The sequence below is a fragment of the Phocoena sinus genome, chromosome 17 (genome assembly GCF_008692025.1).
Source record: "Phocoena sinus isolate mPhoSin1 chromosome 17, mPhoSin1.pri, whole genome shotgun sequence".
Lineage (NCBI taxonomy): Eukaryota > Metazoa > Chordata > Mammalia > Artiodactyla > Phocoenidae > Phocoena > Phocoena sinus.
Genome location: NC_045779.1, coordinates 29,844,662 through 29,869,399, shown reverse-complemented (window position 1 = coordinate 29,869,399; position 24,738 = coordinate 29,844,662). Strand labels below are relative to the sequence as shown.

The window sequence follows — 24,738 nt, the reverse complement described above, 5'->3', positions numbered from 1 at the left end:
TACAGGACAGGTGAGATAATGTGGTGGTTTGAACTTTAGTGGTAGCCATGGAAATGGAAATAAAAGGATATTAATGATGTAAACTAAGTGGACCTGAAAGATAGCTTTGATGTGGAAGTTCAAAGGAAGAAGTCAAGAATGATTCTCAGTTTTCTGGCTACTCTAGCAGTGTAGATGGTGGTACTCTTTCCTGGGATAGGACCAAAGAAAACAATTTGGAGGGTTAAAGGAGGAGGTGAGTTACCTTTTGGGGTAATTAAGGTGAATATGATGAGATAGCCAAGTTAAAATGTGGAATAGACAGTAGTTTGATAGGTCTGATTTTTACCTTCTGATGCCTGGGCTGGAGATCGAGATTCGGAGACTTTAGCATATGGTTGTAAATGATGCCATGGTAAAAGTTGAAAGTACAGTTGACCCCTGAACAATGCAGGGGTTAAGGGTGCTGGCCCCCCAAGCAGTCGAAAATCTGCTTATAACTTTACAGTCCTCTGTATCTGTGGGTTCAACTGTTTAGTACTGTAGTACATATTTGTTGAAGAATATCCACATATAAGTGGACCCGCACAGCTTAAACCTGTGTTGTTGGAGGGTCAAATGTATTTAATAGTAAGATGAGAAGAAGGCCTATCACAGAGGAATTCCAACATTTCAGAGGAGGAGGAGCTGGCAAGAAGTTAGTAGAAAAACCAGGAGATGGTGGTGACACATTCCTTTCCATCTAGTGATGAGTTTGTATATTTGAATTCCTTCTAGCTTGAAATCATTATAATCAGTGTTGAAGAAAAGACATATCTAAGAGATAGCTTGCTTCTTTTGTTCGACAAATTTTTTTTTCAACAAATATTTTTTCAGAATTCATTGTATGGGAGGCATTGTGCTGAGTAATGGCGAAATACCATGAAGGGGAAAACTGAGTGAAGTGGGCTTGAGGGAAACAATAGCTGTTTTGGCTGATACTTGAGATGCCTGTTATACTTCATGTGGAGGTAAATGTTGTTTGGGCAGCTGAATATATGATTCTGAAGTTAAGTGGAGACCTCTGGGCTTTTTAAAATTTGCATGTTTTTGGCATGTTGATGGCATTTAAAGCCATGAAACAAAATGAGATCACCAAAATGATATGTATAGAGAAACGAAGGTCTGGGATTAAACCCAGGACACACCTGGGCAGTGAGGTTTTGGAGATGAAGAACCAACAAAAGAGAAGGAACAGTTATTGAAATAGGAGTAAATCCAAGAGAGTAGTATTACAAAAGCTAAGCGAAGAGTGCTTCAAGAGTGAGAGAACACAGCAAGTACTGAGGAAAGGGATTGGATGAATTATAAAATGACAAGGAAATTTGGGGGATTGATGGATATGTTCATTATATTGATTGTGGTGATAGTTTTATGGGTTTACATATATCTTAACACATGGTACACATTATGAATATGCAGTTTATTTTATGTCACATATCTCAATAAAGCGATATTTTAAAAATTTCTTATATTAACCATCCATTTATGATTTTTTTTTAAAAACGAGGGAGTGAACAGCTGTCAATTGCTGTTGATAGATCAAGTAAGATGAGAGTTTACTAGGAAGTAGCATCCTTGGTTGCCTTAACTAGAATACTATCAGTGGAGTTGTGGGGATAAAAGTGATTTGTGTGAGTTCAAGAGAAAATGGGAAGAGAGACAGAGCTCTAGAAAACTTTTTGAAAGAGTTTTGCTGAAAAGAGAATTTGGAAAATGAGACTGAAGGGAGATGTGAAGTCAAAAGGAAGCTTTTTGTTTTGTTTTTGTTTGTTTTTTTTGCGGTTTGCGGGCCTTTCACTGTTGTGGCCTCTCCCATTGCGGAGCACAGGCTCTGGACACGCAGGGTCAGCACCCATGGCTCACGGGCCCAGCCACTTCGTGGCATGTGGGATCTTTCCGGACCGGGGCATGAACCCGTGTCCCCTGCATCAGCAGGCGGACTCTCAACCACTGTGCAACCAGGGAAGCCCTGTTTTCTTTTTAAGAAGGGAACAATTACAGCTTACAAAGATAGTATAGCTTGTTTTTATTCAGATGGGAATAAATTGACAGAAAGGAAAAAATTGATGCTATGTGAAAAAAAGGGAAGAATTGCTGCAGTGATATCCATATACTCCTTTGCCATTGGTCTTGAGAATTCTGGCCATAATTATGAAAATTAATTTCTAAATCTGTTTTGATATGCTCTTTATTTTATTCATGGTTTATTTTAAAACTGGGTTTCATGGATCACTTTTGAAGATAGCTTTATTTAAAGCCATGTATATTTTTTATGTGTAATTACCATATTTGATATCTTTCATCTTGTCTGTTCTTAAGGTTGATATTAATTATATTGGTGTCTCTTATTTTATTTCAAGAAATTATAATATCCATGCTTCCTCAAATAAAATGTAGATATTCCAGTCCAGCACTTATCAGCATAACTGTGATTGTTACATAAGCTACCAGTATCAGCTGTTGTTAAGAATCTTTTCTTAGCAGGATATGCTCTCCCTATAAAGTAATTATGTGAAATAGTTTCACTGAAGAATTTGACAAAGTAAATTTTGAGCTTCCAATACTCTTAGGATTGATTGTGTTGGGGGTAGGAGAAAATTGATGTAATCTTTGCTTGGGATAGCAGTTTCTTCAAATTTTCTAAGTTTGTTAACCCTGACCATAATTCTTTCCATAGGTGATGGGAAACCCAGGAGCTTTCAAAAGAAGTCTTTTATTCTCTGCCTTGTCTTATTTGGGTTTTGAAACTTATCAAGTCATTTCCCAGGCTGCTGTGGTTCATGCCGCAGCCAAAGGTAAGCCTAAGGTAAACATCAGGAACACTTAGAGTTGTTTGTGTTTGTTATATTTTGTTAATAACTTATTATTATTATTATTTTTTTTTTGCGGTACACGGGCGTCTCACTGCTGTGGCCTCTCCCGTTGTGGAGCACAGCCTCCGGACGCGCAGACTCAGTGGCCATGTCTCACGGGCCCAGCCGCTGCGCGGCATGTGGGATTTTCCCGGACCAGGGCACGAACCCATGTCCCCTGCATCAGCAGGTGGACTTTTAACCACTGTGCCACCAGGGAAGCCCCAAGAAAAACTTTTAATTTATGAGTTAATAAGGCTTTTTGTTTTTCACAGTCCTCACTTTTTAACTATCAAGAAGGTACTTGGGAAAGAAGAGACTTGATTTTGAATAGATGTTCTTATTAAAGTTCTAGTAGATGAAGAATTTGAGAATAGCTAAAGAGTACTAGTTATTTGTTGATTTCATTTGCCCATGACTATTCTTATATTTTTAAAAAAGCAGATGCTTGAATTGCTACGTTTTTGTTTTATCTTTTCTTTCGTTTAATGTATCATTTATTTTCATGAAAGACAATGTAGAGGACTTGGTTTTATCACTGGTTTAATGACATATTTTGGCAAATACTTAAAACTCAGCTTTTAAAGCTCCCTAGACTTTTCATCATAACTTTAACTCTCACAGCAACCTTGTAAAGTAGTTAGGAGGAGCCATATTTTCACATTACGATATTAATTTTTTTTAAAGCATCCTTGAGAGATGTGCCCAGTGGTTGCACTTTTAAGATTTTTCTGTCTGTGTGCCCCATTAATTTTTGAAAAGAAGCTCAAAAAGTTAAACTTTTTCAAAGTACCAGAGCAAAGACCTTACCTATTTCTTTTCATGTCTATCACACTTAGTTTCAGTGAGCTTTAGCACCATTACAGAAATGAGTGCAAAGTTTTAGGGCTTCCCTAGGGAACAAAATATGGCACTTTGAAAGGCAAAGTCAAAATTATTTATAGCCTTAATGATCATAGTTGGTTTTTTCAGAAGTGTCCTAATGACAGAAAATTACTGCATATTTGGTAAGGTGCTAGGCCCCTGTGAGGCCTGCATGATCTGGTGGCCTTGCACAGACACAGTAGTAGAGGGTAAGGGGGAGTGTCAAACCATCAACTGTTTCCTGACTTTGTACTTCAAGGTACTTTGATGTGGCTTTCCTCCATTTTCTTCCTCCACCTCTTGAGTGAATGGCCATGAACTGGGCTACAGGAGTCCTGTGGATCACCAAGTGGGTAGGCCCCCTTGCCCAGAGATTGCTCTGTGTCCCAGCCAGACTCACACATCCTGCTGAGCAGTGGCTGACCCTTCACTCCTGTTTCCAAGATGGCTGCTGTCAAGTGTGAACTTATTAAGAATTTCACTTCAGAGGAAACCGTTCATCACGATAAGATCTCCATTATAGGAACTGGATTGGTTGTCATGGCCTGTGCTAATAGCATCTTATTAAAAGGCTTGAGTGATGAACTTGCCTTTGTGGATGTTGATGAAGGCAAACTGAAGGGTGAGACAGTGGCTCTTCAACATGGCAGCCCTTTCATGAAAATGCCAAATATTGTTTCCAGCAAAGATTACCTTGTCACTGCAAACTCCAACCTAGTGATTATCACAGCAGGTGCATACCCAAGAAAAAGAGAAACACACTTTGATGTAGTCAAGTAAAATGTGCCCATCTTTAACTTAATGATTTCTTGTATTACCCAGTGTAGTCCTGGCTGCAAACTGATATTTGCTTCCAATCCAGTGGATATCTTAATTACGTAGCTTGGAAGTTGAGTGCCTTTCCCAAAAACCATGTTACTGGAACAACATGGTTTTTGGCAAGTGGCTGTAATCTGAAGTCCACCCATATCCATTTCTTCATTGGGCAAAGGCTTGCTATCCACTGTGAAAGCTGTTATAGATGGATCTATAACCATTGGTAAACATGGAAACTTAAGTGTACCTGTGTGGAGTGGAGTTAACATTGCCGTGTCCCTCTGAAGGATCTAAACTCAGATATAGGAACAAGATCCTGAACAGTGGAAAAATGTCCACAAAGAAGTGATTACCTATGGCTATGAATGGTTAAAAGGAAAGTTTATATTAATTTGGCCATTGGCCTAACTTTAGCTGATTTAACAGAAAGCATTTTTAAGAGTCTCAGGAGAGTTTCCACCGTAAGGACGGACCTCTGTGGAATAAATGAAGTGTTCCTTAGTGTTCCTTGTATTCTGGGAGAGAATGGTATTGCACACCTTACAAAGATAAAGCTGACCTCTGAAGAGGAGGCCCGTTTGAAAAAGAGTGCAGAAAACCTTTGGGAAATTCAGAAGGAGCTCATGCTTTGAAGTTGTTAAAGCTACCATTCTGAAGTTATTGAAGAGATAGTAGTTATAGGATTGTATAACAAACTTGAATAAACCTGAATTCGTAAAAGTTGGAAAAAGGAAATGGGGTATAGTGACTCCCCTGTTTATTTAAGCCCTCCAGCTTTTTATTTAGCATCCAGATGCTGGATGATACTTACATTTTTTGTTTTTACTATTCCTATTCCTAAGTAAGTGTATCTGACTTTGTTTCCATTGTCATACCAGCTGTGACTTTCTTCTGCTTCCTGCTTCTGCTTTTAAGGACTCTTGTGATTATACTGGACCCACCTGGCTAAGATAATTTACTATTTTAAGGTTAGCTAATTAGCAACCTTAATTCCATCTACAAGCTTAATTCCCCTTTGCCCTAGTAACCTGTACATTTTCACAGGTCCAGGGGTTAAGATATGGACTTGTCTGGGGCCATTATTTTGCCAACCACAAATATCGACTAAGAATGCTGAGACTATTTACTTCCTACTACTTACTCTTTAAGAATCTTTGGCTTTTTATAACCCAAATATGGAAAATCAGCCACTGATAAAAATAGAGAATAGAATGAAAGCAAACTTAAGAAAATTAACCAGCCATGAGAATATTACTAAACTATAGCACCTAACCAGACTGAAGTAGGATTATAGAGGAAAAAAAATCTTTATTTTAGGGTTTCTTTGCTGTTGTCATTTAATTTTTCTTAAATTAGTATAATTACATGATGATTTTAACTTAAAAAATACTTCAGTTTACATAGTTGTGTCATATATTTATGAGGTTATTTTTGCTGGTCTAGATTTTAATTTTCATAAACTTAAAAAAAATTTTAGTGCACATGTAACATATAATATTGTACACCAACTATACTTAAATGAAAAAAAATTTTTTTAGCCCCATACACTATGATTAAAGCATACTAAGATAAATAATAAAGTAACTTTACTGAACATATTGGAATGTTGGCTTATACATAAGACTAAGTAATACAGCACCCTTATAGAAGACAAAATTAAATGTGTATGTTCATTAGTAATAATTGGAATATCTGAAATTCAGACTAACTGGGTTTTTTAGTAACTAGTTAACTTTTTTAGAACATTACACTGTCTGTAAGTTTTATGGTTTTTGTTGTAATATCTAAACTCATTAATGAGTTAGTTGGAGCATAGTGCCTCTAATTTAAGTTTCAGATCCTCTGTGTAGTTAACTTCATCTAAATTTTTTGATGACAGATTTGACTCTTTTTCCATAATAATGTCTGTATAAGTTAGATCATAAAAAGAATCTAGTAAAACAGTGTGTTGCATTCCACTCAAATTAATAATTTTCCGTGCTGTAAGTGGATATCATATCATTTTCTGCAGTGGATTTTTACTTCACAGCGGCAACAATAACAAAGGCTTTGTGTGGAGGGTAAGGGTACTATAAATTCCTCACAGAAAATTACTTTTTTCATTTTTTAAAATGTGTCATATTAAATTAGTACCAGAATAAGTTTTCTAATTTTTTATTTTCCAAGGTTTTAATAAATCACTTATTATGTGTGATAGCTTCATACTTATTTCTACTATACTTACATCTCAGTTGTTCATAATTTTTGATCTTTCTTTATAGGTGATTTCTGTATCTAATTTCTTTTGCTTCTATATAAAAGTGTTCATGTTTCTTAGAATTATTGCCATCTGGCTTGGGAAGATCTACTTTATTGAGCCTTTTTCTTTTATAGTCTTCAGAGTTGAAGAAATCCTTGAACAAGCAGACTACCTATATGAAAGTGGAGAAACAGAAAAACTTTACCAGTTGCTATCCCAGTACAAGGAAAGGTGGGCTGTGTATGATAGGCCTGGGTTTGCGGTTTCCTCAAATTTTTTGTTATTTAACAATTAAAATATTCTTGGTGCTTGGAATTTTTATAGTTTTTAAAAGTTTTTACTTTAAAATAATACTTCTTAAGAGTTTAATTTATAGTATGATTTTTTTCTTAATGTTAAGTGACTCAAAAGTGCTACATATATCTCATTGATTCAGAAAAGGTGGTTCTGCTTATTCTAGTTGAATGTTGAAATTTTTTTTCATTTTGTTATTTTGCTTTGAATACAAGGTAGTCATTGAATAGATGTTTATCTTATCTATATTGTATATTTCTCATTTATTCTAAATTTCATATTGGTTTAAGATTTGAATGAGCTAGGATGATTTTTTGTCACCATTGAATGATATCTGTGTTATCACTGTGAAGCACAGTCTCATAGAGGAACTAAAAATACCTCCTTTTTCTATTTTTACTATTAGCTTACATGCTTAGTCTGGTGTATTAATGTGACCTCATTTTTGGGGGAAGGATGGAGAAGGAGGGAGACTCAGCCCAATAAAATAAGTCAAATGAGGCTAGATGGCATTTCCAGATCACTGATTTACCTCATCTCCTGAACTAAAAATATTGAGTCATTTTCAACTACCTTTCTTAGATTCCCCAAACCAGTTTTCCCCCCAAGACCCATCAATTTTACCTCCTAAATATCTATAGGTTCCAACTTTCCTTCTCCATTGTCCCCTGAGTAACTTGAGGTGGTTGGCTTGGCATTATAGTCATTTTAGTAATTACTTGAAAAGTAAGCTACAAGGTAGTTATTCCATATTCATTGAATTATAGATATACTATTGCTACCTTTAGTTTCATTCAACTTTATGTGAATAGTATTTTTGTTAAGAAATGTATAATGTAGTAGGCTTAAAGACAAACATTTAATAAAAAGGAATTTAAGGTTAGTTTTTAAAGAAATATTCCTAACTTTTAACCTTGGTTTCTGTTTTATTAGCCATTTCAAGTCTTATATAACTATATTTAAGTGGCAGTTTTTCAAGGAGTCCAAAGCTGTAAATATTTCATGCATCATGGCATGGATGATACATTCAAAGTTAGGATTTATTTTGAGATTATATTTAATCATTCATTCATTCACAGATATTTATTGTATATTTTTTGTGTGCCAGGTACTGTATTTGGAGCTATGGATACAGCATTTTGTTTATAGAGCATGATCTTGTCTATAAATTTATGTATTTTATAATACTGTCTGAACCAGTTAGCTGTCTGAAGCACAGTGCCACTGAAGTCAAGCTTCAAGTGTTGAATTTTGTAGGGAAAGTGTTCAGAGAATTCAAATACAGATATTTTCTAAGGACGTTAGTATTTTAGATATTATAAGTTAATGTTTATGTATAATATTGGATATTTTATAGGAAATTTTGTCAAATACAGTTTTTGTATGGTAGAAAATAATAAATTTAACATGAAAAATGGATTTTGATATCATATTGCTCGCTGTATCCTCACTGACCTGAAAGACCGTATGTATTCATTAGTGATATGACCTTTAACAATTTTAAAATTGAGCTAAAATGGTGGTTTTATATTTATTTCAAATCAGTGAAGATGCAGAGTTACTGTGGCGTTTGGCACGGGCATCACGTGATATAGCTCAACTCAGTGGAACCTCAGAAGAGGAGAAAAAGCTCTTGGTGTATGAAGCCCTAGAGTATGCAAAAAGGGCACTAGAAAAAAATGAATCAAGTTTTGCAGCTCATAAGGTGAGGTGCTTACAGTACTGTAACTGTTACCATGTACTGAGAGGGACATTGGTCTGTACTTATCTATTGTCTCTAATTTACATAGGAAAGAAATAGTTCTCTTTTAAAGAAGGGAAAAGGTTTATTTTTATAACATTTTTTTAAAAAAGAAGTAGTTCTTTGCATTCTTGAACATTTATTCTAAGTTCATTAGTATGTTTGATAAATTACTTTTGTGAAGGCTTATTTTTAAACCAAAGTGTTAGTAGTTTCATGAATTACCTCTATCTTTATTTCTAGTAGTACAAACAGTGGACAAACATTTTCTCTTTTTCCTCACATAATATTTGTTTTATGTGGAGGTAGGAGTATAGCAGCTGGACAGCTGAGATCTAGTATAACTTTTTACATGTAACTCCACTAGCTTCTGTATTTCCTGACTGGTTTAGAGTGTTATTCAGTGGATACTGTGGGGAGACTAGGGGACATTATTGGTATTTTGGATTAGGACATCACTTTATCATAGTAGACTGTCCTCAGTGGAGCCCCCAAGTCATTGTGACAACCAAATTCTGTCTCCATGCATTTCCAGATGCTCCCTTTAGGGGATGGTTCTGTCTCCCCCCCACCCCCCACTTCCACCACTACTTGTTTATATTAAGAATTAAACATACAGACCCTTTAAATTTGCTGAGACTTGTTTTATGGCCCAGAATATGGTCCATATTTGTAAATGTTCTTTTTGCACATGAAAAGAATATTTATTCAGCTGTTGTCATTCAGGTCAAGTTGGTTGATAGTGATAGTGGTGTTTGAATCTTCTATATCCTTACTGATTTTCTGTCTACTTCTATAAATTATTCACAGAGGGATGCTGAAATCTCCAAGTATAATTGTAAATTTATCTGTTTCTATTTGCAGTTTTCTTAGTTTTTGCACCATGTATTTTAAAGTGCTGTTATTAGGACTATAAACATTTAGCATTGTTATATTTTCTTGATGTGTTGACCTCTTTATCATTGTAAAATGATCTTCTTTATCTCTAGAAATATTCTTGGTTTTATAGTCTACTTTGTCTGATATTAATGTAACCACTCTTGTTTTCTTTTGATTGTTAACATGTTACATCCTTTTCTGTCCTTCTACTTTTATTTGTGCCTTTATATTTAACATATACTTCTTTAAGGAGATGCTAATTCTTGCTTTTATTTTTACTTGTTTTATATTCTTCACATTATATAAAATTCACCATTGTAATGTATACACTTCAGTGGTTTGTAGCATATTTTACTATGTTGTTCAACCTTCACCACTATCTAATTCTGGAACACATCAATTACCCCCAAAACAAACCCCATATCTATAACCAGTTAGTCCCAGTTGTCTCCTGCTCCTGTCTCCTGGCAAGCACTGAGCTACTTTCTGTCCCTATTAATTTGCCTATTCTGAACATTTCATGTAAATGAAATCATACAGTATGTGGCCTTTGTGTGTCTGGCTTCTTTCACTTAGCCATGGATGAACAATGTTCATCCATGCTGAGTATATGACAGTACTTCATTCCTTTTTATGGCTGAATGATACTCCATTGTATGGAAATACCATTTTAGTTTATTCATTTATCAGCTGATGGGCATTTGGGTTGTTTCCACTTTTTGGCTATTATGAATAATGCTACTATAAATAATTCCGTACAAGTTTTTGTGTGAACACCTGCTTTAATTTATTTTTTTAATTGAGGTAAATTCACATAACATAAAAGTAACCATTTTATACATTTCTCATTCTTATACCATTGGCATTTATACATTTACAGTGTTATGCAATAGTTACCTCTCTCTAGTTCCAAAACATTTTCATCACCTCAAAAGGAAACCCTCTACCCATTAAACAGTCACTCTCTATTCCCTCTTATTCCCAGCCCCTGACAACCACTAATCTGCTTTCTGTCCCTATGGCTTTACCTACTCTGGATATTTCATAGAAGTGGAATCATACAATATGGGATAATTTGTGTCTGACATCTTTCACTTAATTGTTTTTGAAGTCCATTCACCTTGCAGCATTTATCAGTACTTTATTCTTTTTTATGGATGAATAATATTTCATTGTATACCACATTTTGTTTATCCATTCATTAGTTGATGGACATTTATTTCCACCTTTGGCTATTGCTTATAGTGTAGCTATCAACATTCGTGCACAAGTATTTGTTTAAATATCTGTTTTAAATTATTTTGAGTATATACCTAGTAGTGGAATTACTGGTTCATGTGGTCATTCTATGTAATTCTTTTTGAGGAACTGTCAAATTATTTTCCAAAGTAGCTGTACCATTTTACATTGCCACCAGCAGTGTATGAGGGTTCCAGTTTTTCCACATCCTTGCCAACACTTGTTATTGTCCATTTTTAAAAATTATAGCCATCTTAGCAGATGTGAAGTGTTATCTCATCATGGTTTTGATTTGCATTTTCCTAATGACTAGTGATATTGAACATCTTTTCATATACTTGTCAGACGTTTATATATATTCCTTGGAGAAAATGTCTATTTAAAGTCTTTGCCCATTTTTATTTATTTTTTTGCGGTACGCGGGCCTCTCACTGTTGTGGCCTCTCCCGTTGCGGAGCACAGGCTCCGGACGCGCAGGTTCAGTGGCCATGGCTCGTGGGCCTAGCCACTCCGCAGCATGTGGGATCTTCCCAGACCAGGGCACGAACCCGTGTCCCCTGCTTCGGCAGGTGGACTCTCAACCACTGCGCCACCAGGGAAGCCCTTTGCCCATTTTTAAACTTGTCTTTTTATTGTTGAATTGTAAGAGAATATTTTCTGTATACTAGTCCCCTGTTAGATATATGACTTGCAAATATTTTCTCCCATCCTGTGGCTTGTCTTTTCACTTTCTTAATAGTGTTCTTTGCAAAAGGTTTTAATTTTGATAAGGTCCAGTATATTTATTGTTCTTTGATTGCTTGTGCTTTTGATGTCATATCTAAAAAACTTGCCCAATCCAGTGTTACAGACGTTTTCACCAATGTTTCTTTCTAAGAGTTTTATATTTTTTAGTTCTTACATTTAGGTCTTTGGTACATTTGGACTTAACTTTTATGCATGGTGAGAGGTAGGAGTCCAAATTCATTCTTTGGCATATATATATCCAGTTGTCCTACTACCATTTGTTGAAAAGATTATTCTTTCTCCACTGAACGGTCTTGGCATCCTTGATGAAAATCAGTTCAACATAAATGTATGGGTTTTTTTTTTTTTTTTTTTTTTTTTACGGTACGCGGGCCTCTCACCGCTGTGGCCTCTCCCGTTGCGGAGCACAGGCTCCGGACGCGCAGGCTCAGCGGCCATGGCTCACGGGCCCAGCCACTCTGTGGCACGTGAGATCCTCCCGGACCAGGGCACGATCCCGCGTCCCCTGCATCGGCAGGCGGACCCTCAACCACTGCGCCGCCAGGGAAGCCCTGTATGGGTTTATTTTTGAGCTCTCAGTTCTATTCCATTGGTCAGTGTGTATCCTTTTGCTAGTACCACAATGTCTTGATTACTATTGCTTGGTAGTAAGTTTTGAAACAAGGAAGTGTGAGTCCTCCAACTTTGTTCTTCTTTTGTTTTGACTTTCTTTGACTATTCTCAGTCCCTTGAATTTCTGTATGAACTTTAGGATCAGCCTGTAAAGTTCTGCAAAGATGCCAGTTGGATTTTTCAAAGGGATTTCATTGAATTTGTAGATCAATTTGGGGACTGTCACCATCTTAACGATATCTTCCAATCCATGAACTTATGCATTCTTTCTCTTTGTTTAGGTCTTTTCCTTTCATCAGTGTTTTGTAATTTTTCAGTGTCAAGTAACTGTCAAAACGGATCTTCAAGGTAGCAGGAAAGAAGGCTTTTAGGCAGGACTAGAGTAGCATTTAATTTGGAGGGCTCTTTTATTGTTGTTGTTTTCCTTACAACTGATATTCCTAGATCTTTGTGAGCTCTTGATTTCCAAACCTTTTGGGTGGTTCTTTTCTCAGCCTTGGATAATCTCTTCATATGCAAGCGATGATCTTTACTCAGCTGAAAAGGGTGACCCTCTGCAGTTCTTCATCTGGAGTTATAGCTCCGGTCAGCTGTTTCTTCTACAGTATTCTGCTCTGTGAACTCCAGACACCTGGGCTTCCCCAGACTCCCAGTTCCATCTCTTCAAAGCAGAGACACTGCTTGGCCTATTTTGCCTCCCTGGGCTTCAACCTAGAAATTTCTCCAGGGCAGCCATAGGGCTCATCTCATTTGTTTCTCGTCTGTGAGATGTCACTGTTGCCTGATGTGTATAATATCTTGAGAGTCTTTATTTCTTATATTTTGTCTGCTTGTTTTAGCCTTTCAGGCAAGAAGGTAGGTATAGTATCTATTACCCCTTCTTGGCTAGATTATCTGTTATAAAAGAAAAGTTTTTAAAAATAATGTAAACTTATTACAGAAAATAGACATTTTGGAAATGGAAAAAAAGTACCAATATGGAGATAAAAATCACCCATGATCACAGCTCCTACCATCAGCTCTTGCTAGTATGATCATTAATTAACAGTCCTATGTAGTAACTAAATGCCAATCTGAGCAGAATGTTTAGGAATCATCCATAAGTTTGTGTTTGCTTTGATATAGATGATAGTTAAATGCATAAGAGAAGGTGATTTTATCTAGAGCCCTGATAAGTAAGAGATCAGAGCACCAAATTTGAAACCCTGTATGACAGACACCTCTAGTCATCTGAATTTGGGCAGCTGGGTGACTGTCAGTGGAGATTAAATGAGCATAGTCAGTGTGGGTTTTAAATTATACTCTTTTATTTTCAATAAAAATATCAAGATACAAAAGATTTTGGTGGAGAACAGATTTAAACAGAAGTTTAAGTATTAACGTTTTTATGGTTATAATTATTAAAATTTCACAGGTACAAGCACAAACAAAAAGAAATGGTGCGTGTTTATAAGAAACTATTTTATCTCACAGAACCCAAAGGCAAGATGCATTTAGTCTTCAGGAGAAACTGGCTCAATTGCTCTGAGGCTTCATTGTCTTTCCTCTTTGCTGTTATCTGCAAATCTTTTTTTACTTTAGTTTTTTTCTCATCCTCAGTTTTGTGACTTTCCACAGCATCTGGGTTTATGAAGCTTGGATATTTTGGTTTTGGTTCTTAGGGAAGAAACTCGGATTATCTCAGTTTGGGTCTGTATCCAGCTATGGGTATGGGGACAAGGTCACAATTGACAAATGTGGCTGTTATTACTATAACAATGCAGGTGTGGGAGAAGAAGCAGCTCCAATAAAATAGGATAAGAAAATAAAATGATAATTATTAAATCGCGCATTTCTCTAAATTTATATTCATACCATAAATATGAATTGTTATCTTCCCATTGTGTTGGTAACTTTCTTAGAGATTCACTACCCTCTGCCTTGTATTATAGTTCTCTAAAAACATGTCCAAGTTCCTTGAGAGCCATGTCTACTTTTTCTTGTATATTCCAGTATATTTAATACAGTTTGTGTCCTCTGCTTTTTGTTAAATGACTACTGAGGAATAAATATCAATAGTTATTCAGTTTTACCTTGTATCGAATGGAATACTATTGAGTATTATTATTCTTACTCCCTTTTTTCTTCTATTTTTAGTGGTATGCAATCTGTATTAGCGATGTTGGAGATTATGAAGGAATCAGGGCTAAAATTGCAAATGCCTACAAGATCAAGGAGCATTTTGAGGTACTGATGAACTTTAAAAGTCATTAGTTTTCTGAATTGATTTCTGTTTCACTTATCTCTTGCTGTATAGCAAACCACCTAAAACTTAGTGGCCTAAAACAGTGACTATTTATTTCTCACAGTTCTGTGGATTAACTGTGCACAGTGGTGCTTCTGTTCTGCTTGTTGTGGCTGAGGTCATTTAGAGGGCTACATTCACCTGGACCCTCAGCTGGGACGGGAATGTAGAAGATGCACTCTCATCTACAACAGTTTCTCTCTACTTTTCTTCTCATCATTTAGTAGTGTAGCCCAAGCTTCTTTATAGCATGGTAGTTGGCTTCCAAGAGTGAGCATTCCAAGGGAAAATTTCCATTGTGCAAACTTTTATCAAGCATGTTTGCATCACGCTTGGTAATAACCTGTCGACCTAAACAAGTAACATGGCCAAGACTAGAGAATGTGGGAGAGGCTTATACAAAGTCCTGAGTGCCAGGAGGTGTAGTCTCATCTAACAATCTAATATAATTGACATACCACTCCCAAAGGTAATAGTAGTGTATACGATTATGATCTGTGTGTGTTTTAATATTTCCCCAAAGTTAAATTTACTTATTTATAGTAAGCTCTTTCTTAGGTGCCAGAAATTCTCCAGGAGTTTGTATATTTCATGATGTGCATACACACTATTCCATTGTCCAAAAACAAACAACAAAAAAACTGCAGCTAAAAAAACTGCAGTGTATTTGTCTTTCTTTCTTTTCTTTCTTTCTTTCTCTCTCTCTCTCTCTCTCTCTCTCTCTCTTTCATTTTTGGCTGGGTTGGGTCTTTGTTGCCATGCACAGGGTTTCTCTAGTTGCAGCGAGTGGGGGCTACTCTTTGTTGCAGTGTGTGGGCTTCTTATTGTGGTAGCTTCTCTTTGTTGTGGAGCACGGGCTGTAGGTATGCAGGCTTCAGTAGTTGTGGCACATGGGCTCAGTAGTTGTGGCTAGCGGGCTCTAGAGTGTAGGCTCAGTAGTTGTGGTGCATAGGCTTAGTTGCTCTGCGGCATGTGGGATCTTCCCGGACCAGGGCTCGAACCCGTGTCCCCTGCATTGGCATTTGGATTCTTAACCATTGTACCACCAGGGAAGTCCCTGTCTTTTGATATTATAGACCATCTCAAAAACACACAGGAAGAGAAAGTGATGAAAATAAACATATTTATCATTATAGTCTCAATTCCTAGTTAATGTAATGACTAGTGGAAAAGAACATTGGACTAGGAGTCAGGAGACCTAGCTTCTTATTTGGGCATCAGTAGTGTATATATATACACAAACACACAAACACACATATATACGTATATATTGATACACATACATATATATTTCAATTTAATAATATACCTTTTTCACATTTTAAGACCTTTGAAATCAGATTGCATTATATATAATCAGTGGTATCTTATAATTGGCAGTGCTTTTTTCTTAGTGGTATATAAAATAATGATGTGTCATAACGTTTATGGTATCTTAGATTCAGTGAAATATAGTAATTTACTTAATGTCATTAGATAAATCATTTAAATTGTACCTTGGGATGTAGAAATACCTGACAGATAACTTCCAATGTGAATAATGAAATGCTGCAGAAAATATATTAATGTATACATTAAAGAAACAGTGAAGACTATAGATTATTTAAAAATAACTAATGTTTTTCATAAGTTTTCAAATGAGTATGTGTTATTTAAAAATGACAGTGTTAAGTATTTACATGCCAAAAGATCATTTATACTACTTCTATTCAGATTCCATTATTACATCTAAAGTCATAAGGAATTATTATCTTTGCATTGTTTTTGAAGATGTTTAAACTAATGGCAGAAAGAATTACAAAAGAAAAGGTTTGCTTGAGAGTAGCCCCTCTCAATCCATCCCAAAAGAAAATTAAACTGTAATGCCCCAAGGCATTGATTGTATATGATGAATTAACTTCTCTTCCTTGCATCAAAATGGACTAGCTCTGTACCATTCTTGGTAGAATGGAAAATGTAGTTACTCATATAATTTTTTGTAGGGCTTAATTTTCTAGTGGAATGTTGATTGGGAAAGGTTGCTTCGAATATAAGTTGTATATACTTTAAATTATATTTTGCCATGTAAATCATATCTATTTATAGAAAAGTAAAAATTAGGTCAGTGCTGATTCTTACCCATATTGTTGATAACAGGATTTCTGCTAAGTCATACTTGATTAGCCTTATTTTAGCTATTATCTCTTCCGTTACTAACATTATGATCAGTGGTGGTAATAAAGAGTCTGAAACTTATGAAAGGTAAAAATGATGATGATCCTGATGATAGAAAATATTACTGTGTTAAGCACCTCCTGTTACTTGTTCATTTAATTTTCACCACAACCCTATAAGGTAGGTGTACTGCTTTCTTGATCCTATGCAAGAGCAAACTCAGGCATGGAAAGAATATAGAACTTGCCAAGGTCAAAAAGTAAGAAGTCATTGAGCTGTGATTTAAACCTTGGTGGTCTGGCTTCAGAACCACTCTGGTAACCAGTACAGATATTTGAAAATGTGTATCTCACACATTATCAACTGAAAGTGAAAATATGTGTCTATAGAAAAGCATAAGCTAGGGAGTCCTAATTTTTTTAAAACTTTATCATTAGTAGGATTAACATTAATCTATGAGATTTCCTGAGTGGTTTTCAACAAAATAATGTAAAAGGAGGAGTCATTTCTTTAAAGTTATTCTGTAGTTTATGCTTTACATTAGTTCACATAGGACTTTCACATAGTAAATAGAAATTAGGGAGACTTTATCAATATATTTTATATTATACATAATTAAATTCTGTGAACAAGTAGTATTTTTCCTTTGTTAAGTGTAGATGGGGAAGTTAAACAAAATTTGCACATAGGAAGAGACTTTCTAAAATTATTTTGTATTTTGTTCTTTTAACAAAGAATACTTTTACTCAATAGTGATACAGGATTTGCCAAAAAGGAAATTTCTTATTTATTTTTCCTTTAATCTAGAAGAAATATTGAGAGCTATAGATTATTAGTTTTCAAAAGTAGATTTGTTTACAGATTTTGTATTTTCTTCATCTTGATAAATCCTATCATTTTCTGAATCTTTTTTTTATTTTTAAAAAATTTTATTTATTTTATTATTTTTGGCTGTGCTGGGTCTTTGTTGCTGCCCACGGGCTTTCTCTAGTTGTGGTGAATGGGGTGCTACTCTTCGTTGCAGTGCACAGGCTTCTCATTGCGGTGGCTTCTTTTGTTGCAGAGCATGGGCTCTAGGCACGTGGGCTCAGTAGTTGTGGCGCATGGGCTTAGTTGCTCCGGCGGCATGTAGGATCTTCCCGGACCAGGGATCGAACCTGTGTCGCCTGCATTGGCAGGCAGAATCTTAACCACTGGACCACCAGGGAAGTCTCTCTGAATCTTATAAAATAGTAACCTTAGTATAAGGCATTGATAGTGTACTGAAATAAATTTAATTAAAAAATTAGGAGGGATGCAAGAGGGAGGGGTTAGGGGGATATATGTATACATATATCTGATTCACTTTGTTATACAACAGAAACTAACACAACACTGTAAAGCAATTATACTCCAATAAAGGTGTTAAAAAAAATTAGGAAAAAAGTTGCTGTTGATTATCAGAAAAATTGAAATGCAGAGTTGCAATTGTTTTTAATCATGGTTTCTTCAACAAACATAGTAAAGTACTTATTGGTGTTTAGGAAACAAATATGATTCATTTTCTCATTTCTTGTTAGAAAGCAATTGAACTCAACCCTAAAGATGCTACCGCAATTCACCTTATGGGTATTTGGTAAGAAAATTTCTTTAAATAAATATTTCAGTGGTTTTTAGTATGATCTTATTTTGTAGTATGTATACATATCTTGTTTGGTAGTATATAAAAAAGCAAAATATAAAATGTTTAGAAATATTATTTGGCAGTCAAGAGTGTTTAATCCATTATATTAACTAGCAGTTGTACTGGTTATTTAGTGTTTAGTATTTAGAAAATAACTAAATTTGATTGTGATCTTGTTAAACATTGTTATTCAGATCATTTAGAAATGTACTAAGACTAAAAAGGCATTGAAACTTTTCATTAGACCTTTAAATTCCTTTTTTTGGGCAAGACTATTCTTATTTACCAGACTAAATGGAATTGGATTAATCTAACTATAGTAATACACTAGGATGCCCCAAGAGGGTCTTGGTATCTTCAAGGTGTGTCAAATACAGTCTGATTCATCTGAGGTATAATATAATCTGACTTTCAGTATCTTTCCATTTTTATGTAAGCTTTGTTCAGAGCACATCATTATTTTGCTGGTATGAGCGTAAACCAATGTGTTAAATGCTTACTGTTTTGAGTCTTTCTTGAGACAGGTTTGCCACTGTTTCTTTGGGTGTAGTCTACAGAGCTGAGTATTTGTCTTCTATGAGGGGTAACAGTGCAAAGTCCCATATCAAACTCTTTTAAAAGAGAAGTAAGTATCCTTCAGGATAAAGGACACATTTAACTAAGAAAACTCTTACTGAGAATTAATGACAGTTGAGGGACAGTCAGTAATTAAGATGCTGGCAAGCAAACATGAATGAAATAGTTTCATCCTCAAGGAGTTCAGACCCTAATCAAAGATCCAACACTTTTTTTCCTACTTACTTCAGAAAATTGTCAAGAGCTTTGGATGTTAAATATTTGCCAAACCCTTTCAAATATGTAGACTTTAAATTGTTGGTTGCCATTGTTATTTAGGTATATCATGTTTAGTTTTGTTATTTTTTTTAACTTCTCTGAGTTAATTTTTATGTAAAAAAATAGGGGTAACGATTCTATTTCATTTAGTTATTGTAAGGAGTAGATGAGAGAATCACTTAGCTCAGCACTTGGCACAATGTGAGCACTCAAAAGGTGAATGATGTACTGTATTATCATTACTGTTATAAATATTACTTACTATTTATACTGTCACAGTATACACTGTAATTGATGGATCAACATAAATCAGTCCCTAGATAATTCAGTATAAATATTAACCTACTGGATATTATGGAAAGTACAGACTGTTTAAACATGTAATAGAAGATTCCTTTTATATATGTTAAGATGCTTAGTTCTCTTTAAGAGCTAATTTGAATGTACGTGTCATTTTATTTCCCCATAGGTGTTACACATTTGCTGAAATGCCTTGGTATCAAAGAAGAATTGCTGAAATGCTGTTTGCAACTCCTCCTAGTTCCACCTATGAGGAGGTAGTGTGTGATGTCCTTTGTTAAGTTAGTACTGATTTCTTAACTGCTCTGTCACTCTACAGTGTCCACACATCTGGAGTTCTGATCAGTGAGGGACTTGAGCAGGTTTCTAATGATCCAGTGCAACTATCTTATCAGAAAGGCTTATTAATAATTATTATCTGTGACTGGTGAGTGTTTTTTTTTCCATTTTAGGTGAGTGGCTGATAATTCTGGTATATTGTCAGCTAAAATAACGCATGGCTAAAATCTACCTTCATTTTCTGCTTGAAATCCATACCACATAAAAATCATAAAATAGAACAAGAAATATAGCATTTGCTTCTTAGCATGTTTTAGGTACACATTCCGTAAGATAAGAGTCATTTACCTGGACATTAAAGCATGTGTTTGTATTGATAAATGAAGAGTAATAACTTTTTTTTCACAGCAGGTTTGAAAGGCTCATGGTCTCTCATACTTCTAAGGCCTTTTGCTTCTCCTGTTAAAAATAAAATTTGAAAGGGATTTCTGGGCAAATATTTTGGGTTTACTCATCACAAAATTTTCAGAGTAAGGAAGCAGACAGTTGAAAAAGTTGTTCCAATACTTGTATCATAATGTTTTCTGTGAAGCTATAGCGCAGAATTTGATGCAAAGAATATTAGTTGTATAGTTAGAACAGAGTTGGGAAATATTTGTTATTAAAAAGAATGTGCATTCTAAGAAAAAAAGACACGATCAGCAGGGAGTTTCAGACTGACCTTAAAATTTTATACAGGAATTTCAGTAATAAAGGACTTAAAAAAATTCATTGGCACGACTTATGTATCACTGAATAAACTCAGTTTTTGATTTTATCTAGTTTTTATTGGTAGTCTCTGTTACGATTTAAGAAGAGAAAGGTCAAAGTATCTGAGTTGCACATGATAATGTTCTTTCCTCTCTGCATGTGATGCCAGTTTGGTATGAGTTCTAAGTAGTAGTCAAGTTATTACTAGAAATGGTCCACATAATTGTAATCTGTATTCTGATGATTTAATAGTGTTATGGTCAATTTTGCTGTATTAACCTCTCACTGTTGATGAGTTGACCATTATTATTATTTTTTAGCATCTTTATTGGAGTATAATTGCTTTACAATGGTATGTTAGTTTCTCCTTTATAACAAAGTGAATCAGCTATACATATACATATGTCCCTGTATCTCCTCCCTCTTGCATCTCCCTCCCACCCTCCCTATCCCACCCCTCTAGGTGGTCACAAAGCACCGAGCTGATCTCCCTGTGTTATGTGGCTGCTTCCCATTAGCTGTCTATTTTACATTTGGGACCATTATTTTAAGATTTTTTTTTAAGATGTTTTAATTTACTTCCTGTCTTATATTTAATATAGGAATAGATCTTTTGAGAAAATGCTTTTTTTTAAATTGACTCTGTTTTAATACTTTTCATTAAATTTGGGTTTTTTGTCTTTTTAACAGGCCTTAGGCTACTTTCACAGGGCAGAGCAAGGTAACAAATTTTTTATTTCACATACTAATATACTTAAAATTGTATGAATGCTTCACATATAATAGGAATTTTTTAAACAAATAAGTTATTTGTTCTGATATACTTCATAAACTTCTTTTTGAGCTAGACATTATCAAATAATTTTTAAAGTCCTTATTTAGTAAAGATCACCTGAGTAAGAAATAGACTGCTACTGAATTTAGAGCTGTAATTCTGGAATGGTCCTTCATTTGATGTAATTCAACCTTCCTTTTTGAGAGGAGGCTTTGACAGATTAACTGTTTATTTAAGATCACACAGCTAATCAGAGGCATTTATTTATTTTCATTTAAAGTTTTTTTTTTAATTGAAGTATAATTGACATCTAACATTGTATTAGCTTCATGTGTGCAACATAGTGATTTGATATTTGTATACCTTGTGAAACGATCACAACACCAAATTTAGTTAACGCCCGTCACCTTACATACAGTTACAGAAAAATACTTTTTTAAGACAGACTCTCTCAGCAAATTTCAGATGGCACTGAAATGAGAACTCTCTGGTTGTAAAACAGGCCAGTTTTTGTTCTATTGTAGATACTGTCTTTTGTGACAGTTTCCTGCACTCTTACTTTGAAGAAATAGCCAGCCTAGAGAACATCAGCCTATCCTAAGATTATCCTTCTTAATATTAATAGGAGAAACTAGAGAAGGGATATAAGCCTTTGTTACCAAGTACACCCCCCCAAAAAAAATTGCAAATATATTCCTATAAAACTTAATCAGAAGAAAATTAAAGACAATTTATTAAATTTTAGAGCCTACTCATATGGACTTGTTCAAATGTTTTCATGATAGCAAAGCACTTTTTAAAACGCATTTCTCCTAAAGAAAGAATTTTGTCTGAATTTTAACTCTATCTGTAATACATTAATTCTGATTTACTGTTACTACCTTCCATTGATATCCTCTCAAGATGGTAGTTTTACTCTCATGGATATGATCTGGGAATGCAGTTTCCTCAGAGACTTAGAAGTGTAATTGCAAAGTTAAAATAGGGCCTTAGAGGTTTAAGGATTCGGGTTGTTGAAAAAAACATGGTCATACTCTTGTGTAACTAAAATAATCCTTGGTAATTTCAGTCATCCTCCAGGTTTTACCTTCAAGGTCACTTCCTCTAGGGGGGGCCCTTTCCTTATTATGGCCTATGTCTGGTTTAGAAGCAGCTCCTATGCTTTTAGTACCTTTTACTTCCTCCATCATGGCCCTTATCACTCCATAGTATGAATATTTGTTTACATGTCTAAAACTAAATTCAGGGAAGATGGGGACTCTGTCTTCTTGCTCACAATTGAATCCTCATTGCTTAGCACATAATGCTTGGCAAATTTGCTGAATAAGTAGACGAATGAATGAAGGAATGAATTTACTTAACTCCAAGGAAACTTTAAGCACATCAACATGGTATCTCACAAATATGTTCACATTAAAGAAATAAAACAATTTTGGGTTAAGGGGCAAATGGAGTTAATCATAAATTATATCCAGGAAGAATTATGCTTTGAATATAGAAGGGTTCCAGGTTGACAGGAGGAAACTGTATAAAGAATTAATGAAGTTAGTGAGACAGTCCCATAGCTTTCATTCATAGGCTTTTTGTTCACATTTTTTCTTCAGCCAAGAATCCTGCTAAAATTCTATTCAGCCTCCACGTTAGCCCAGGTGTAACCTCTTAGTTAGTTGCTTTTTCTTTGGTTTCTCATATCACTTTAAAATTTGTACACCTATCAAAGCATTCATTTTATTCCTTTATTACATTTAGTTGTGCTCATGCTTGTCTTTCCTTTTCATTATAAATTCCAAAAGAGCAGACACTTTGTTTATCTATGCTTAAACACAGCCCACATTCAGTAAAGGTTGACCAAATGTGTGTGTGTATACACACATACACATATCATCATGATTTCATTTACTCATTCAGCAAATGTATATTGAGTACAGTTCTAGGCACTGTTCTAGGCACTTAGGATGCAGGGAGCAAAAGAGATGATAAAAAGAAACCCCTTGTCCTTCTGGAGCTTATATTCTATCAGGACCCTGTTTTCCATCTATTAAATAAGAGTACCAATTTTATAAAATTGCTGTGAAAATGAGAAATGTGTGTAATATAGTGCCTGGCACATAGTAGACACTCAATAAATGGTAATTATAAAATTTTTTGAGATATGAATAGTTGAACAAAAGAGAATTCTAATTAGCCCTAATCATTTATTGACCACACAAGTATATTATTGGAATTTAGATGAAAAAAATTAAGCCTTTAAAAATAAGAGCAATACTATTTCATATGAGATAAATTTAAATTGTTTTTCTTATGTACAGTGGATCCAAACTTCTACAGCAAAAACTTGCTCCTTCTAGGAAAGACATATTTGAAGCTACACAACAAAAAGCTTGCTGCTTTCTGGCTAACAAAAGCCAAGGACTATGCAGCGCACACAGAGGAGGATAAACAGGTAAAACATCTCCAATAAAGTAAGGCAGATAGGTTTCCACTGAGGCACATTAAGTAAAGGTGAATCAAGAACTTCTTTAAAAACGTAATTGTCCAAATACGTATTGTTAAATAACAGTGTTTATTTCAAATGTGTATAGCAAATATTTAGTTACTATCAACGAACATGTATGAATTACTTGCTGCAATATAGAATTATTCCTGTTTGACATATATATAGCAGATAGAAAAAGAAGATTTCTAAAACATAAAAGGCAAGGAACATGTACTAATGTGGACGAGTTCTCTAAGAGTCTCATCTCTTGAGTTCTCTAAGAAATTTTATTCTTACAGTGTGCTATCCTGGTTTTTTGGAAATTCTTAGAAACTACTTTATAAACTTGTTTCACAAGTTGATCTCTGTGCTGTACTGTTTTATAATATGTATTCTTCCATTTTTAGATACAGACAGAAGCTGCTCAGTTGCTTACAGGTTTCAGTGACAAGAACTGAGAATTTTTCAGTGAAATATCTAAGAAGCAGTGCCTTTTCATCAAATTATAAAGATAATAAATACATTAACCATACTGTTCTATGGCTGTTTTCTCAGTTCTTTTAATGTTGTGACCATTTAACAAATTAAGTATACAAAATTCTAGACTTCTTCACAAATAACAAGGCAAAAGAAATAATTGCTACAAGAGTGGTAGAGAGATATCCATGGCTTAGAGGCTGAGATTATTGTGCCCCTGAGACACCAGCAATACAAAGGGTATGAATTGGATCACATCAGGATGGGAGATCAAGAAAAGAAAGCTCGGGCGGCGCAATGGTTGGGAGTCCGCCTGCCGATGCAGGGGACACGGGTTTGTGCCCCGGTCTGGGAAGATCCCACAGGCCGCGGAGCGGCTGGGCTCGAGCCTGCGCGTCCGCAGCCTGTGCTCTGCAACGGGAGAGGCCACAACAGTGAGAGG

The 24,738-nt window shown here is 35.1% G+C and overlaps 1 protein-coding gene and 1 pseudogene across 4 annotated transcripts in view; both read left to right on the top strand.

Moving 5' to 3' along the window:
- Positions 1–24,357, top strand: part of RMDN1 (regulator of microtubule dynamics 1) — a 37,003-nt gene extending 12,646 nt beyond the window's left edge. For 2 of the 4 annotated variants that reach the window (XM_032609928.1, XM_032609931.1), the window contains 9 exons: positions 2,699–2,816; positions 6,927–7,023; positions 8,632–8,791; positions 14,441–14,530; positions 18,302–18,357; positions 19,709–19,796; positions 21,259–21,289; positions 23,653–23,786; positions 24,227–24,357. In XM_032609928.1, coding sequence (XP_032465819.1) covers positions 2,699–2,816; positions 6,927–7,023; positions 8,632–8,791; positions 14,441–14,530; positions 18,302–18,357; positions 19,709–19,796; positions 21,259–21,289; positions 23,653–23,786; positions 24,227–24,277 — 825 coding nt within the window. In that variant the 3' untranslated portion in view covers positions 24,278–24,357. Of the gene's footprint in view, positions 1–868; positions 990–2,698; positions 2,817–6,926; positions 7,024–8,631; positions 8,792–14,440; positions 14,531–18,301; positions 18,358–19,708; positions 19,797–21,258; positions 21,290–23,652; positions 23,787–24,226 lie in introns of those variants that run through there. The other 2 variants (XM_032609930.1, XM_032609929.1) reach the window with 2 other exon arrangements.
- On the top strand, positions 3,043–6,744 carry LOC116742374 (annotated as a pseudogene).
- Positions 24,358–24,738: the final 381 nt, after the last annotated feature.